This window comes from Cnephaeus nilssonii, assembly GCF_951640355.1.
Source record: "Cnephaeus nilssonii genome assembly, chromosome: 13".
NCBI lineage: Eukaryota > Metazoa > Chordata > Mammalia > Chiroptera > Vespertilionidae > Cnephaeus > Cnephaeus nilssonii.
This window is the reverse complement of record NC_137084.1, coordinates 72,798,972-72,814,063: the sequence shown is the minus strand read 5'-3', so window position 1 is coordinate 72,814,063 and position 15,092 is coordinate 72,798,972. Positions and strand designations below refer to the sequence as shown.

The following is a 15,092-nucleotide window of genomic DNA, read 5'->3' as shown; positions in this document are numbered from 1 at the left end:
AGAGCCCCAGAGCCAGTGCACCTGGTGGATAGCTTCAAACTATAATATATTATAACTCTACACATCTATAAGTGACACACTCAAGGGGCAGACTCAGTGAGAACCAAAGCCCCACTGAAGCAAGTTCTGCTCCATAGGGGTATCTCCTGCACAGCAGCTCTCCCACTGTAGTTGAAGCTGGGTCTTACAGCCAATTGGCCTGAAAGTGATGCCAACAGCAATCAAGGCTCAACTACAAGACTGTGCACATAACCCATACAGGGGTATACATAGACTGCCCAGCTCCTGTGACTAGGGAGGCTGAGCCACTGGGCCCTACAGGACACCTACTACACAAGGCCACTCTACAAATTCAAGGAAACAAAGCAGTTCTACCTAATACATAGAAACAAACACAGGGAAGCAGCCAAAATGCAGAGACAAAGAAACATGTCAGAAATAAATGAAATGGAATCAAGCAAACAAATAAAAACAATGATTATAATGTTGTTCAAGGATCTTAATGAGAGTTTCAAGGGACTTAGTGAAACTTTCAAAGATCTTAATGAGAATTTTAAAGACATGAAAAAGGAACAGTCAGAATTTAAACATACACTAACTGAAATAAAGAATAACTTATAGTGATTCAACAGTAGAGTAGAGCATCCCAAGAATCAAATCAGTGATTTGGAATATGAGGAAGCAAAAAACACCCAATCAGAAGAGAAAAAGAGAATCCAAAAATATGAGGTTCTGTAAAGAGCCTCTAGGATAACTTCAAGCATACCACATTCACATAATGGGTGTCCCAGAAGAAGAGAGGGAGCAAGATATTGAAAACCTATTTGAAGAAATAATGATAGAAAATTACCCCTACCTGGTGAAAGACTTACAAGTCCAGGGAGTGCAGAGACTCCCAAATAAGAGGAACCTAAAGAGGACCACATCAAGACACATCATAATTAAAATGTTAAGTGTTAAAAACAAAGAGAATCTTAAAAGCAATTATCTACAACTGTTGGCTGATTTATTAATGGAAACTATGCAAGCCACAAGGAAATGGCAAGAAATATTCAAGGTAATGAATAGCAAGGACCTACAACCAAGATTACTCCACCCAGCAAAGGTATCATTTAGAATTGAAGGTCAGATAAACAGCTTCACAAACAAGAAAAGGCTAAAGGAGTTCATTACCACCAAACCAGTATTACATTAAATGTTGAAAGGTATTCTTTAAGAAGAGGAAGAAGAAGAAGAGCAAAAATATGAACAATAAAATGGCAATAAATACATATCTATCAACAATTGAATCTAAAAAGCAAAGTAAATGAACAAGAAATCTAATGAATAAAATAGAATCAAAGACATGGAAACATGGAACAAACTGACGAATCTCAGAGGGAAGGAGGGGTGTGGGGTATAGGAATAGATTAACCAAAGATCTTATATGCAAATATGTATTACCTATGGACACAGACAATAGATGGAAAAGGCCTGGGGCAGGATGGGAACTGGGTAGAGGGAGGGTAACGGGAGAGGGAGGAGGAAAGGGGGCCATCAATAATATTCTAAAAAATAAAGATTTTTTTTAAATAACAAAAAAAAATTTTTTTTTAAATAAAGAAAAGCTTTGTCTTAGTGTCGGCCTGTGGATTGAAGGGTCCCAGGTTTGATCCTGGTCAAGGACACATGCCCAGGTTATGGGCCCAATCCCCAGGAGGGGGCATGCAGGAGGCAGCCAATCAATGATTCTCTCTCATCATTGATGTTTCTTTCCCTCGCCCTTCCCCTCTGAAATCAATTTAAAAAAAATAAAAGAAAAAAAGAAAGACAAAAGAATGAAATAAAGAAAGAAAAAGCTCTAACAAGTTTTGTTTAATGGGATTTGTTTTCAATACTATTCCTGGCACCTTGACGAGTGCTTAATACAAATTGGGGAGGGGCGGGGGAAAGGCGGACAATGAGTTATGTTTGATGAATGAATTAATCATTTATCACACTCTGAGCAGGACCCCTTGAAATCCTTGGTCACACCTCAATTCCCAGCAGAGCCTCCTATTCCTGGATCGCACTGAATCTGGACAATTAAATATGTTTGTCAAGTTGCCCTCCTCCCCTTCTTTTTCTCCCAGTGCTGAGTGGGGAAGGGAGGAGGAGCTGGTCTCCTCTCTTCATTCCAGGCTGCTTTGCCTTTCTGACTGTCTCCCACCCCCAGCAGCCTTCTCCCCTCCCCTGACAGCCTCCCTCTTGGAGGTTCCAGGTTGTTTGTGGCAACCCCCCTGGAGGTGCCTTTCTCCTCCTCTCCCTGCACTGGGCTATCCCACAGAAAGGCAGGTCTCTATGCCCCTACCCAGCAGGGCACACTGCCCCCTCTCTGTGGGGCTGAGGCTGTCCTTATCCTGAGATTCCTCTCATGACCTCACCTTCTGTAGGTGAATCAGAGTCTGTATCACTTTCTCTTTTGCTTTAGCTGCTCAACTGGCTCAAGGCCCCGCCCTGCACAGGCTGGCCTTCCCCAGCCTGGGGCCTCCCCTAGTGGCAGGTGTGTTTTCACTTTTCCTACATCAGCTGGGATTGCCCGCCTGTCCAGGCTAAAAGCTGCACCATGGAGCCCAGTGCGGCATTGCATCACAGCAGAGCTGCAAGTTCAGAGATACAGACAGAGCAGCAGGCTGAGACCCAGAAGAGGAGACTGAGACCAGAGACACCAAACAAGGCTGGGTGAGCCCCAGGTGACAGCCTCTGCGTGGACACTTGGATCCCCATCTGCTGACAGAGACCAGACACCAGAGACCAGGATGAAGCCGGACTGGGCTGTGTGGTGCACGCTGGTGCTGGTGCTGATGGCCACTGTGCTGACCAGGACAGGAGCAGTTCCTGCCCCTACGCCCCCCAGGACCCACCTGGGTGCCAGGGGCTGCCACATGGGCCAGTTCAAGTCTCTGTCCCCACAAGAGATGAAGGCCTTCAAGAGGGCCAAGGACGCCCTGGAAGAGTCGCTCCTGCTCAAGAACTGGAGCTGCAGCTCCCGCCCACTCCCCAGGACCCAGGACCTGAGGCAGCTGCAGGTGTGGGAGCGCCCCGTGGCCTTGGAGGCTGAGCTGGCCCTGACACTGAAGGTCCTGGGGGCCTTGAACAACTCGACCCTGGGGGCCATCCTGGACCAGCCCCTTCACACGCTGCACCACATCCACTCCCAGCTTCAGGCCTGTGTCCCAGCTCAGGCCACAGCAGGCCCCAGGCCCCGGGGCCACCTCCGCCAGTGGCTGCATCGCCTCCGGGAGGCCGGGAAGAAGGAATCCCAGGACTGCCTTGAAGCCTCTGTCACATTCAACCTCTTCCGCCTCCTCACCCGTGACCTGAAATGTGTTGCTGCTGGAGACCTGTGTGCCTGACCCTGAGACCCGCCGGCCACCTGTCCCAGCATCTTGGATTCTATTTATGCATGCCCCCTTTTTTAATTTATTGACACCCAACCACTATTTATATATTTATGTGTGTGAATTGTCAAACTCAGACCTGACAAAGTATTTATTTTTCTACTTTTGTAAAAATTTTGCAAATAAATATTGAATACAAGAAAAAATAAGAATTTATCAACTTGTCTCAACATGAATAAAGAAAAATAAATTGGAAATCCAATATATTCTTGTGATAAATGTATATGTACACTAAGTATGTATATATGTATATATGTATATATGTATATATGTATATGTATATATATATATACACACATATATATACACATATATATATATATATATGTGTATATATATGTATATATGAATACTAGAGGCCCAGTGCATGATTCCGTGCATGGGTGGGGTTCCTTAGGGTGGCATGTGGGGATTGGGCCCCAGCCTCACAGCTCTGCAGTGCCACCTGGCACCCTGCCATGGCCTGGCGCTCCCTCTCACCTGCTCCACCATCCTGCCTGTGGGGAGTTCAATTGGGGCCAGGTCCCCCACCCGGATCTCTCAGTACCTGGGAGCGGGGCGGAGGTCCCACCGCCTCCACTGCTGATCACCATCTGTGGGGTGATAGGTGGGGCAATTGGACCCCCACTCGCACCCACCTTGACCTGGCACCACCCACTCACCTACTCCACCATCCCGCTGCTTTCCCACTCTCATCTGGGCCCATCGGGTCCAGCAGTGCCTCCACTGCTGTCTGCTGCTAGCACCCTGTTGCGGATGCCCACCATGTTTCGTGCCGCTCCCTGGTGGTCAGTACTCATCATAGCAAATGGTTGAACTCCAGGTTGAATGACCACTCAAGGGGACAATTTGCATATTAGGCTTTTATTATATAGGATATATATATACTGATAAAGGGGTATTATCTTAATTAGACTGGGAGACCTTCCGGATGTACTTCCGGACAAAGCCATGGTGGCGGGGCTGAGGCAGAGGTGGTTAGGGGCAATCAGGACAGGAGGGGAAAGCAGTTGGGGATGATCAGGCTGGTGGAGGGCAGTTTGGGGCAATCAGACTGGCGGGGGGCGCAGTTTGGGGCGAGCAGGAGGCAGCCAATCAACGATTCTCTTTCATCATTGGTGTTTCTATCTCTCTCTTCCTCTCCTTTCCTCTCTGAAATCAATAAAAATATATTTTTTTAAAAAAAAAAAGTAAAAAACCCAGAACCTTGAGAATTTCCTGGGTCCTGCATTCAACATGCCATCCTTTCCCCACCATGGTAGACAGCCAGATGTGAAACTCCATTCTAACAAAATCCTTGTGAATAGACATCACTTAAATGCTTGGGGTCATGCAGAGAGGTAATATGGAGCACCACTGGTTTAAAACAATAATTACTGCCCCTTCTCCTACAAAGTGACACTAATCTCAAATCACATTTTGGACATATCTATACCAATATTTTTTTACTAACAACAGTTTATCAAGGGGTTGTCTTGGCCTTGCATTCCCATGGTTCTCTGTCTCATCTGGGGCAAAACCGTTGGAGGCCTTAGTGCCAGTCAACACTGAACATGTAAACACACACAGACACACACTAACACATACACACACCAAAAAGCATCCTATCTAATAAAGAGCGAATATGCTAACTGACCATCACACCATCGCAAAGATGGTAACGTCCACAGCCAATAAGGAGGGAATATTCTAATTGAATATGCTAATATGCTAATTGACCGCCCTCAAAGATGGCAGTGCCTACAGCCACAAGATGGTGCCGCCCAGCCCACCCAGCCCCACTGGGGCGGCAGTCACTCTACACCCCTGCCTCCGGAGTCTCCCAGTCCCCTCAGCCTCCCAGCCACCCAGGGCTGCCCAAGGTTCAGGTAACCAGGGTTGGCTGAGGCTTACACTTCAGGCAGTGGCAGCAGCAGAGGTGTGATGGGGCATCGCCTTCCCCTAATGATTAGTTCGCCTCCCACCCCTGAGGACTATGGACTGTGAGAAGGGGCAGGCCGGGCTGAGGGACCCCCTCTCCAGTGCATAAATTTTCATGCATCAAGCCTCTAGTGTTATACATAAAATCCATGTCCTTAGCAGCATTAAAGGTGTTTGCTTTTGGAATTAAAATTATAGATGATTTTAACTTTTTTCTTTATATTTATCTTTATTTCACAATATTCTTCAATGAATATATATTGCCTTTATTATGAGAATAAATAATTTTTAAAAGAAAGAGAAGTGGTACATAAAAAATTTAAGACAATATTCTTTCAAAGTACAAGCTTTTTTAAATGGCCACTTAGTTATATGCTTCAATTAGTTGGAAGTTTTTACTTACATGGAATAATCTATGAAATAACCCAATTATTGCAAGCAAGTGAGGACTAGAGTGTTTCACTCGCCATTAAGGTGAAACATTCTATTTAATATGTGTATATCTTGCCTTATATTCTCATATTTTATATAAAGAAAAGCTACTGTACTTTCCGGCATATAAGACGACTGGGCATATAAGATTTTCCTGGGTTAAAATGTCGTTTTATACACCGGAAAATATGGTATATTGGACTATATTGATGGGATTAGATATAATGGATTAGATATATTGGACTACTGTATTTTCCAGCGTATAAAATGACTTTTTAACCCAGGAAAATCTTATATGCGCAGTAGTCTTATACACCAGAAAATACGGTATATTTATGTGATATAATTTTTAATCAGTGACTATTCAAAAAAAATCTTCAAAGTTCTTTTAAGGGAGTCCAAAATAACACATTATGCAAAGAATAAAATTTAAAAAAAATTTATGATTCAAATACTATTGCATTGAAGCCTAAGTTGGTGGAGACATGAGACAGGGGAGGGCCTGGAAAATTTAAGACTTGAGAGCCCATTCCATATATTAAAGTGGCAGCAATTCATTTCAATAGTTTTAATCAAAGGGAAAATGATGTACATGATTCCAAAAGTCTTCATTTTTCTTACTCTTCACTAGAAAGTAACAGAAAACTACTGCAGTTAGCATAAAAGGGTGTTTATAGGTACAAAGGAGCAGAACACAGAGAGGATTTAGGAAGGGAAAGAGAATCAGGAACTGAAATCCACCAGGCCGGGTTGGCTGCTCATCTGCTTCATTCATGTTTTTAAACATAGTTCCTCTGATTTCAAAGGCAAGTCAAACATAGTTGCTCCAGCCCGAGTTGGTTTTGATCAGTGGATAGAGTGTCGGCCTGCGGAATGAAAGTTCCCAGGTTCGATTCCGGTCAAGGGCATGTACCTTGATTGCAGGCAATCCCCAAGTAGGAGGTGTGCAGGAGGCAGCTGATCAATGTTTCTCTCCCTTCGATGTTTCTGTCTCTCTATCCCTCTCCCTTCCTCTCTGTAAAATAGTCAATAAAATATATTATATATATACATATATAGATAGATAGATAGTTGCTCCACAGACTAAGCCAAAGGGAAATAGGTTGAGTCCGCTTAGTTTTCATTCAACATTTCTAGAAAATAGAATTCACTGGGGGCCCAGATTTGGTGAGGAATTCCCCTTGTGCCGACAACTAGAGACAGAACTCTCCCTGTGGAGTTGTCACATGGCTTACAAGCCTTCTGTTTGTTGTTACCTACCATTACTTCAACATCAATTCCTGGGAAAGAAAATCACTGTGTGCTACGCCAAAATTCCTAAAGACAAAGGTCTGCAAATGTTTGACACATGACTTTACAGTTTTATTAAGTGAACATTAGTAAAACTTTTAAAACACTGAGAAAAAGGAAGATATGTAAGAATATCAGTCAAAGATAAAAACCCCATCAGTGTTGCAATGTATACAGATTACTGGTCATACTGCATTACAGGTGTACCTGTTAATAATGCAGATTTTTTTCAATAGATGGAGTTACACATATGTTGATATATATATATGGTTTGATATGTATGCTATTTTGTTGTATTGACAGCAAGCTTCAAAACTTCGTATGTCTAATTTTCTGAAGGTGTTAACATCATAGATATTTTTACACTTCAAAATGTCAAATTAAGTGCCCGAAAAAGAACATTTGCGGGAAGTTTTAATTCATTACTTTATCTTGAAGAAAATTGCTACTGAAAGTTATCGTATACTCCGGAAGCTTATGGTGAACATGCTCCATCTCAAGATACTTGTGAACGCTGGTTTAAATGCTTTAAACGTTTTGATTTCAATGTGAAAGAAAAAAAACTTCCAGGTCAACCAAAAAAGTTTAATAATCACCAGCATTAATGGATGAAGATGCATGTCAAACTCAAAAACAACTTGCAGAAAGATTAAATGTTGCTCAGCAAACAATTTACAATCGTTTACAAGCAATGGGAAAGATTTTAAAGGAAGGAAAATAGGTGTCACATCAACTGAACGAAGGACAAATGGAAACCTGAAAAGTTATCAGTAAATTGTTGCTACAACTGCAGGAAAGAAAGTCTTTTTTACATCGAATTGTGACTGGTGATGAAAAGTGGTTTTATTTTGAGAATCACAAATGCACAAAATCATGGGTTGATCCAGGCCAACCATCAACATAAACTGCAAGGCCAAATCGCTTCAGAAAGAAGACAGTGCATGCTCTGCGTTTGGTAGGATCAGGAAGGTGTGGTGAATTATGAGCTTCTAAAACCAGGTTTTTGAACCACGCTTTGACTGTGAAATGACCAGAATATGGGACAGATAACACGACAAAGTAATTTTGCTTCATGATGACACACCATCACACACTTCAAAACCAGTCAAAGACACATTAAAAGATCTTGCCTGGGAAGTATTAACCCACCTGCTGTATTCACCAGACCATGCTCCTTCAGATTACCCCTTGTTTCGATCGATGGCGCACGCACTTTCTGCCCAGCACTTCAAAACGTAAAAGAGGTGGAAAATTGGGTCTCTGAACGGTTTGCCTCAAAACAAGAAAAGTTCTATTGGGACGATAACCACAAATTACCTGAAAGATGGGGGAAATGTGTAGTTAGCGAAGGACATTACTTTGAATAAAGCACTTTTGATGTTTCTCTTGAAATTATCCTGTTTACTTTGATAACAAAATCCGCATTATTAACCGGTATATGATCCTAGTAAGCTTTCCATAGAAGAATAATATTCACATTTATATACAACAGCTCCCATTTATGGATTACGCCTTTCAATTCAAGAGCACTTTTTTGAAAGGTATAGAATGTCTGCTTCCGATGGGTCATCAACTGACTCAAGGAATTGCTTAGAAGAGTAAAAGTGTTCCAATAATGGCATTGGAGAGCGCTGGCTAGTTCTCAAAGAGATGAGTGCTCTCATCTGCCCTGTTACAGGGTCTCCTCGTGTGTAGTTGTCCCCTTTGCTTTAAAAGCCCTTCAGCTTTTATTAGCCACAGTTTTATTATTGGGAATATGCACTTTACTACCTACCAGGAACAGTAAAAAAAACCCAAACTCATAGAATCTACACTAATAATACAGGAATATGCAAATTATCAGGGACGCCATCACAGTAACAGTAACAAGGCCAGCAGGGGGTTTAGTGAGAGATGACCAAATGACTGAACAGCAGGTTGTGTGGGGCGACCAGGTCGGCAGTGGGGGCAGTTGGGCGCGACCAGGCTGGCTGGAGTGGGGGCAGTGAGAGGAAACCAGGCCTGCAGGGGGGGCAGTAAGGGGCAACCAGGGAGGCAGAGCAGGGGGCAGTGAGGGCCGACCAGGCCAGTGGGAGGGGGGGGCAGTTGGGGCCTACCAAGCCAGCGGGGGGGCAGTTAGGGGCGACCTAGTTGGCAGGGGTGGCAGTTAGGGGTGATCAGGCAAGCAGGCAGGTGAGCAGTTAGGAGCCAGCAGTCCTGGTTTGTGAGAGGGATGTCCTACTGCTGATTTAGGCTCGATCACCAGGATTGGACCTAAACCAGCAATCAGACACCCCCCGTGGCCCCTTTCATTATTATATTGTTTCCCTGGAACTTCTGCAGGGCTGGTTTAAAACCTGCGAAGCCATCCCACAATGATCCTCTTACTGTAAAAAGGACATCTTAGCTGCTGATCTCCTGGTTCTACTACGGCCTTTATTCCTACAAACTTACTATAGTTTCTTATTTTCCAATAATTAGAATCCACATTTTGTTTTTATCAGAAATGAATTTTGTAGAAAAGCACATTGCATAACTTTGTCTTTTTTTCCAAATTTCAGGGTTAATTTCATTTTATATTGGTGACTATTTAGTTGTTCATGCAAAGTAAAAGTAAATGCCTCTATGTAGAATTAGTTTAGTCCTTAGCCCTGGCCAGTGTTACTCAATGGTTACTGTGTGGCCCCACACACCTAAGGGTCACAAATCCGATTCTTGGTCAAGGGCACATAACTGGGTTGCAGATTCAATCCATGGCCCAAGTTGTGGTAGATGCAGGAAGAAACCAATGGATGTATCTCTTTCACATTGATGTTTCTCTCTCTCTCTCTCTCTCTTTCTCTCTCTCTCTCCCCCTCCCATCCTCCCCTCCCTTCCACTTTCTCTAAACATCAATGGGGAAAATATCTTCTCGTGAGGATTAACAAAAAACAAAAACAAAAACAAAAAGAAGCATTCATTTTAGTCCCTTGAGACAAAAACAATTATATTTTTCATTGATATTATTTCCCTTCATAGATAGGTTTAATTCAACTCACATTTCTTTTATGTATCTTTTTGTCTGTCCATGAGATTGTATTTTCTTTTCTTTTTTTTTCCCCGCTTAATCCTTTCACCTTTACCTACTGTTCTTTTAAAAATGACTTATAATCCCCACAATAATCAGATGAGCAACAATACACAGTGTAACTCCTGCTTACTTTAAACTTCTAGTGAACTCAAAGGCAAAGCATACCCAGGTAACCTAGAAAGAATGATGATAAAAAGAATATACCCCTACCCTACAAAAAGGGAGGCATTTATTTCCTCCCTGTAGATTTGTTTATTCTATACTTGACACAAGGATAGTAGGCTTTTAAAGGAATTTAATTAAAAAAGAGACAGTACCCTCTTGTTAATCTATATATAGAAAAGCCTAATATGTAAAGTATCCCCTCAGGAGTTCGACCGACCGAAAGTTCAAAGGCTTGCTATGAGTGCGCTGACCATGAGAGGTTGGCCTGGAACAAAGGAAGGCCCTGGCCAGCAGCCAGGGAAGGGAGGCCCCAGCAGGCAGCCAGCAGCGACGAGGGACCCTACCAGTGCACGAATTTCATGCACTGGGCCCCTAGTTGTAAAATAAATATGAAATGGAAGATACGTAGGAAATTCATTGTGTTTTCCAAATGATAGGTGAAAGCTTGCAAACTGTCCCCATTGGTGAACTGAAGACCTACTATAATCAGTTACCAAAAAGTGTATTTGGGTCTGAGTTCTCTTATCAGTTCCTGTATCCTTAACCCTTGACCTGCATAGTCTAGACTTCTCCACAGAGAAATTCATCTGGCCTATGCTTCATTACCTCAACAGAACTCTAGATATTTACTAATTAATCTCACAAATTAATCAGGGACTGGGTAGAGGGAGGGTTATAGAGGTGGGCGGGAAAGGGGACATCAGTAATATTCTCAACAATAAAGATTATTTTTTAAATAACTGAAAAAAATGTTTAAAAATTAAAAAAAGATCTGTCCTAGCTGGTTTGGCTCATTGGATAGAGTGTTGGCCTGTAGACTGAAGGGTCCCGGGTTTAGTTTTAGTCAAGGACACATGCCCAGGTTGCAGCCTGGATACCCAGTAGGGGGCATGCAGGATGCAGGCAACCAATGAATCTTTCTCATCATTGATGTTTCTCTCTCTCCCACTCCCTTCCTCTCTGAAATCAAGTAAAAATAAATAAATAAATAAATAAATAAAGCTCTAACAAATTTTGTTTAATGAGATTTGTTTTCAATGCTATTCCTGGCACCTTAAGAAGTGCCAAATGCAAAGTGGGGGCTGAGTTATAGTTGATGAATGACGAAAGCATTTGTCACACACTGAGCAGGATCCTTAAAGTCCTGGGCCACACCTCAATTCCCAGCAGAGCCTCCTATCCCAGGGTCCCTCTGCATCTGGACAATTAAAGATGTCTGTCAAGTTGCCCTCCTCCCCTTCTTTTTCTCTCAGTGCTGAGTGGGGAAGGGAGGAGGAGCTGGTCTCCTCTCTTCATTCCAGGCTGCTTTGCCTTTCTGACTCTCTCCCACCCCCGGCAGCCTTCTCCTTTCCTCTTCTCCCCTCCCCTGACAGCCTCCCTCTTGGAGGTTCCAGGTTGTTTGTGGCAACCCCCCTGGAGGTGCCTTTCTTCTCCTCTCCCTGCACTGGGGTATCCCACAGAAAGGCAGGTCTCTATGCCCCTACCCAGCAGGGCACACTGCCCCCTCTCTGTGGGGCTGAGGCTGTCCTTATCCTGAGATTCCTCTCATGACCTCACCTTCTGTAGGAGAATCAGAGTCTGTATCACTTTCTCTTTCACTTTAGCTGCTCAACTGGCTCAAGGCCCCGCCCTGCACAGGCTGGCCTTCCCCAGCCTGGGGCCTCCCCTAGTGGCAGGTGTGTTTTCACTTTTCCTACATCAGCTGGGATTGCCTGACTGTCCAGGCTAAAAGCTGCACCATGGAGCCCAGTGCGGCATTGCATCACAGCAGAGCTGCAAGTTCAGAGATACACACAGAGCAGCAGGCTGAGACCCAGAAGAGGAGACTGAGACCAGAGACACCAAACAAGGCTGGGTGAGCCCCAGGTGACAGCCTCTGTGTGGACACTTGGATCCCCATCTGCTGACAGACACCAGAGACCAGAGACCAGGATGAAGCCGGACCGGGCTGTGTGGTGCACGCTGGTGCTGGTGCTGATGGCCACGGTGCTGACCAGGACAGGAGCAGTTCCTGCCCCTACGCCCCCCAGGACCCACCTGGGTGCCAGGGGCTGCCACATGGGCCAGTTCAAGTCTCTGTCCCCACAAGAGATGAAGGCCTTCAAGAGGGCCAAGGACGCCCTGGAAGAGTCGCTCCTGCTCAAGAACTGGAGCTGCAGCTCCCGCCCACTTCCCAGGACCTGGGACCTGAGGCAGCTGCAGGTGTGGGAGCGCCCCGTGGCCTTGGAGGCTGAGCTGGCCCTGACACTGAAGGTCCTGGGGGCCTTGAACAACTCGACCCTGGGGGCCATCCTGGACCAGCCCCTTCACACGCTGCACCACATCCACTCCCAGCTTCAGGCCTGTGTCCCAGCTCAGGCCACAGCAGGCCCCAGGCCCCGGGGCCACCTCCGCCAGTGGCTGCATCGCCTCCGGGAGGCCGGGAAGAAGGAGTCCCAGGACTGCCTTGAAGCCTCTGTCACATTCAACCTCTTCCGCCTCCTCACCCGTGACCTGAAATGTGTCGCTGCTGGAGACCTGTGTGCCTGACCCTGAGACCCGCCGGCCACCTGTCCCAGCATCTTGGATTCTATTTATGCATGCCCCCTTTTTTAATTTATTGACACCCAACCTCTATTTATATATTTATATGTGTGAATTGTCAAACTCAGACGCGACAAAATATTTATTTTTCTACATTTTGTAAAAATTTTGCAAATAAATAATGAATTCAAGAAACAAAAAATTTATCAACTTGTCTCAAGATTAATTAAGAAAAATAAATTGGAAATCCAATATATTCTTGTGATATATGTATAGGTATACTAAGTAGATATATGTATATATGTATATATGAATACTAGAGGCCCAGTGCATGATTCCGTGCATGGGTGGGGTCCCTCAGGGTGGCATGTGGGGATTGTGCCCCAGCCTCGCAGCTCCACAGCCCTGCTTGGCACCCTGCCATGGCCTGGCGCTCCCTCTCACCTGCTTCACCATCCTGCCTGTGGGGACATCTATTGGGGCCAGGTCCCCCACCCGGATCTCTGAGCACCTGGGAGCCGAGCGGAGGTCCCACCCCTTCCACCGCTGATCACCATCTGTGGGGCAATAGGCGGGGCAATCAGGCCCCCGCTCGCACCCACCTTGGCCTGGTGCCACCTGCTCACCTGCTCCACCATCCTGCCGCTTTCCAGCTCTCATCTGGGCCCATTGTGTCCGGCAGTGCCTCCACTGCTTCCCGCTGCCCGCACCCTGTTGCCGACACCCACTGTGTTTGACGCCGCCCCCTGGTGGTCAGTACACATCACAGCAAGTGGTCGAACTCCAGGTCAAATGACCATTCAAGGGGACAATTTGCATATTAGGCTTTTATTATGTAGGATATGTACATATGTTTATCTATACTAATAACAGGGTAATATGCTAATTAGACTGGGAGACCTTCCGGATGTCCTTCCGGATAAAGCCATGGTGGCGGGGCTGACTCAGAGGTGGTTAGGGGCAATCAGGACAGGAGGGGAAGGCAGTTGGGGATGATCAGGCTGGTGGAGGGATCAGTTGTGGGCGAGCAGGCTGGTGGGGGGGCATTTGGGAGGTATCAGACTGGCGGGGGCACAGTTGGGGTGAGCAGTCCAGCAGGGGATGGCAGCTGGAGGCTATCAGGCCTGTGAGGGGTGGCAGGTGGGTGCAAGAAGGCCAGCGGGCTGGACAGTTGGGGGGGAGCAGGCCAGGAGGCAGAGTGGTTAGGGGCAATCAGGCAGGCAGGTAGGTGAGCAGATAATAGCCAGCAGTCCCAGATTGGGAGAAGGATGTCCAACTGGCCCTGAGGGATCCCAGATTAGACGGTGCAGGCCGAGCTAAGGGACACCCACCCCATGCACAAATTTTGTGCACCAGGCCACTAGTATGTATATATGTATATACGTTTATATGTATATGTGATATATGTATCACATATATGTATATATATCTCTCTTTACCATTTATCCGATATAACTAGATATCGGATAAATGGTAAAGGGAGATGTTTTTAAACCAGATAGTATATATCTGAATTTGAGGTCTACCACAAACCTCAGAAGGATTTTATGGAAATTCAGTGAGATAATTCATGTAAACTGTTTAGCAGAATGCCAGGCACATAGTGATGCTCAATAACATATACACCTCAGATGTCAACAAGACTCTCTATGGTATCAGAAGGCTACATAAAATGTCCTTGGTTTTGGAAAGTCTAAATGATTTTTTAAAAAACCCAGAACCTTGCCCTCGCTGGTTTGGCTCAGTGGATAGAGCATCAGCCTGCGGATTAAAGGGTCCTTTGTTCAAATCCAGTCAAAGGGGAAATGTCCAGGTTGCATGCTCAACCCCCAGCAGGGGGCATGCAGGAGGCAGCCAATCAATGATTCTCTCTCATCATTGGTGTTTCTATCTCTCTCTTCCTCTCCTTTCCTCTCTGAAATCAATAAAAATATTTTTTTTAAAAAAAAAAAAGAAAAAAACCCAGAACCTTGAGAATTTTTGGCTCCTGAACTCAACAAGCCATCCTTTTCCCACTATCCCACAGAAAGGCAGGTCTCTATGCCCCTACCCAGCAGGGCACACTGCCCCCTCTCTGTGGGGCTGAGGCTGTCCTTATCCTGAGATTCCTCTCATGACCTCACCTTCTGTAGGTGAATCAGAGTCTGTATCACTTTCTCTTTTGCTTTAGCTGCTCAACTGGCTCAAGGCCCCGCCCTGCACAGGCTGGCCTTTCCCAGCCTGGGGCCTCCCCTAGTAGCAGGTGTGTTTTCACTTTTCCTACATCAGCTGGGATTGCCCGGCTGTCCAGGCTA

The 15,092-nt window shown here is 45.3% G+C and overlaps 3 protein-coding genes across 4 annotated transcripts in view; all 3 read left to right on the top strand.

The window, feature by feature from the left end:
• The window catches only part of GRIA4 (glutamate ionotropic receptor AMPA type subunit 4), a 398,719-nt gene that overhangs the window by 164,735 nt on the left and 218,892 nt on the right, over positions 1 to 15,092 (top strand). The gene's annotated exons all lie outside the window — the stretch shown is intronic.
• LOC307109931 (interferon lambda-3-like) lies at positions 1,942 to 3,446 on the top strand. The gene has a single exon (XM_079788920.1). It carries the CDS (start codon positions 2,778 to 2,780, stop codon positions 3,372 to 3,374), a length of 597 nt encoding a protein of 198 aa, XP_079645046.1. The 5' UTR covers positions 1,942 to 2,777; the 3' UTR covers positions 3,375 to 3,446.
• On the top strand, positions 11,826 to 12,922 carry LOC307109932 (interferon lambda-3-like). Its single transcript, XM_079788921.1, has one exon. It carries the CDS (start codon positions 12,208 to 12,210, stop codon positions 12,802 to 12,804), a length of 597 nt encoding a protein of 198 aa, XP_079645047.1. The 5' UTR covers positions 11,826 to 12,207; the 3' UTR covers positions 12,805 to 12,922.

Bases quoted from the DNA above. Each gene is read 5' to 3' on its own strand.
- LOC307109932 (XM_079788921.1), top strand. From the start codon at position 12,208: ATGAAGCCGGACCGGGCTGTGTGGTGCACGCTGGTGCTGGTGCTGATG.
- LOC307109931 (XM_079788920.1), top strand. From the start codon at position 2,778: ATGAAGCCGGACTGGGCTGTGTGGTGCACGCTGGTGCTGGTGCTGATG.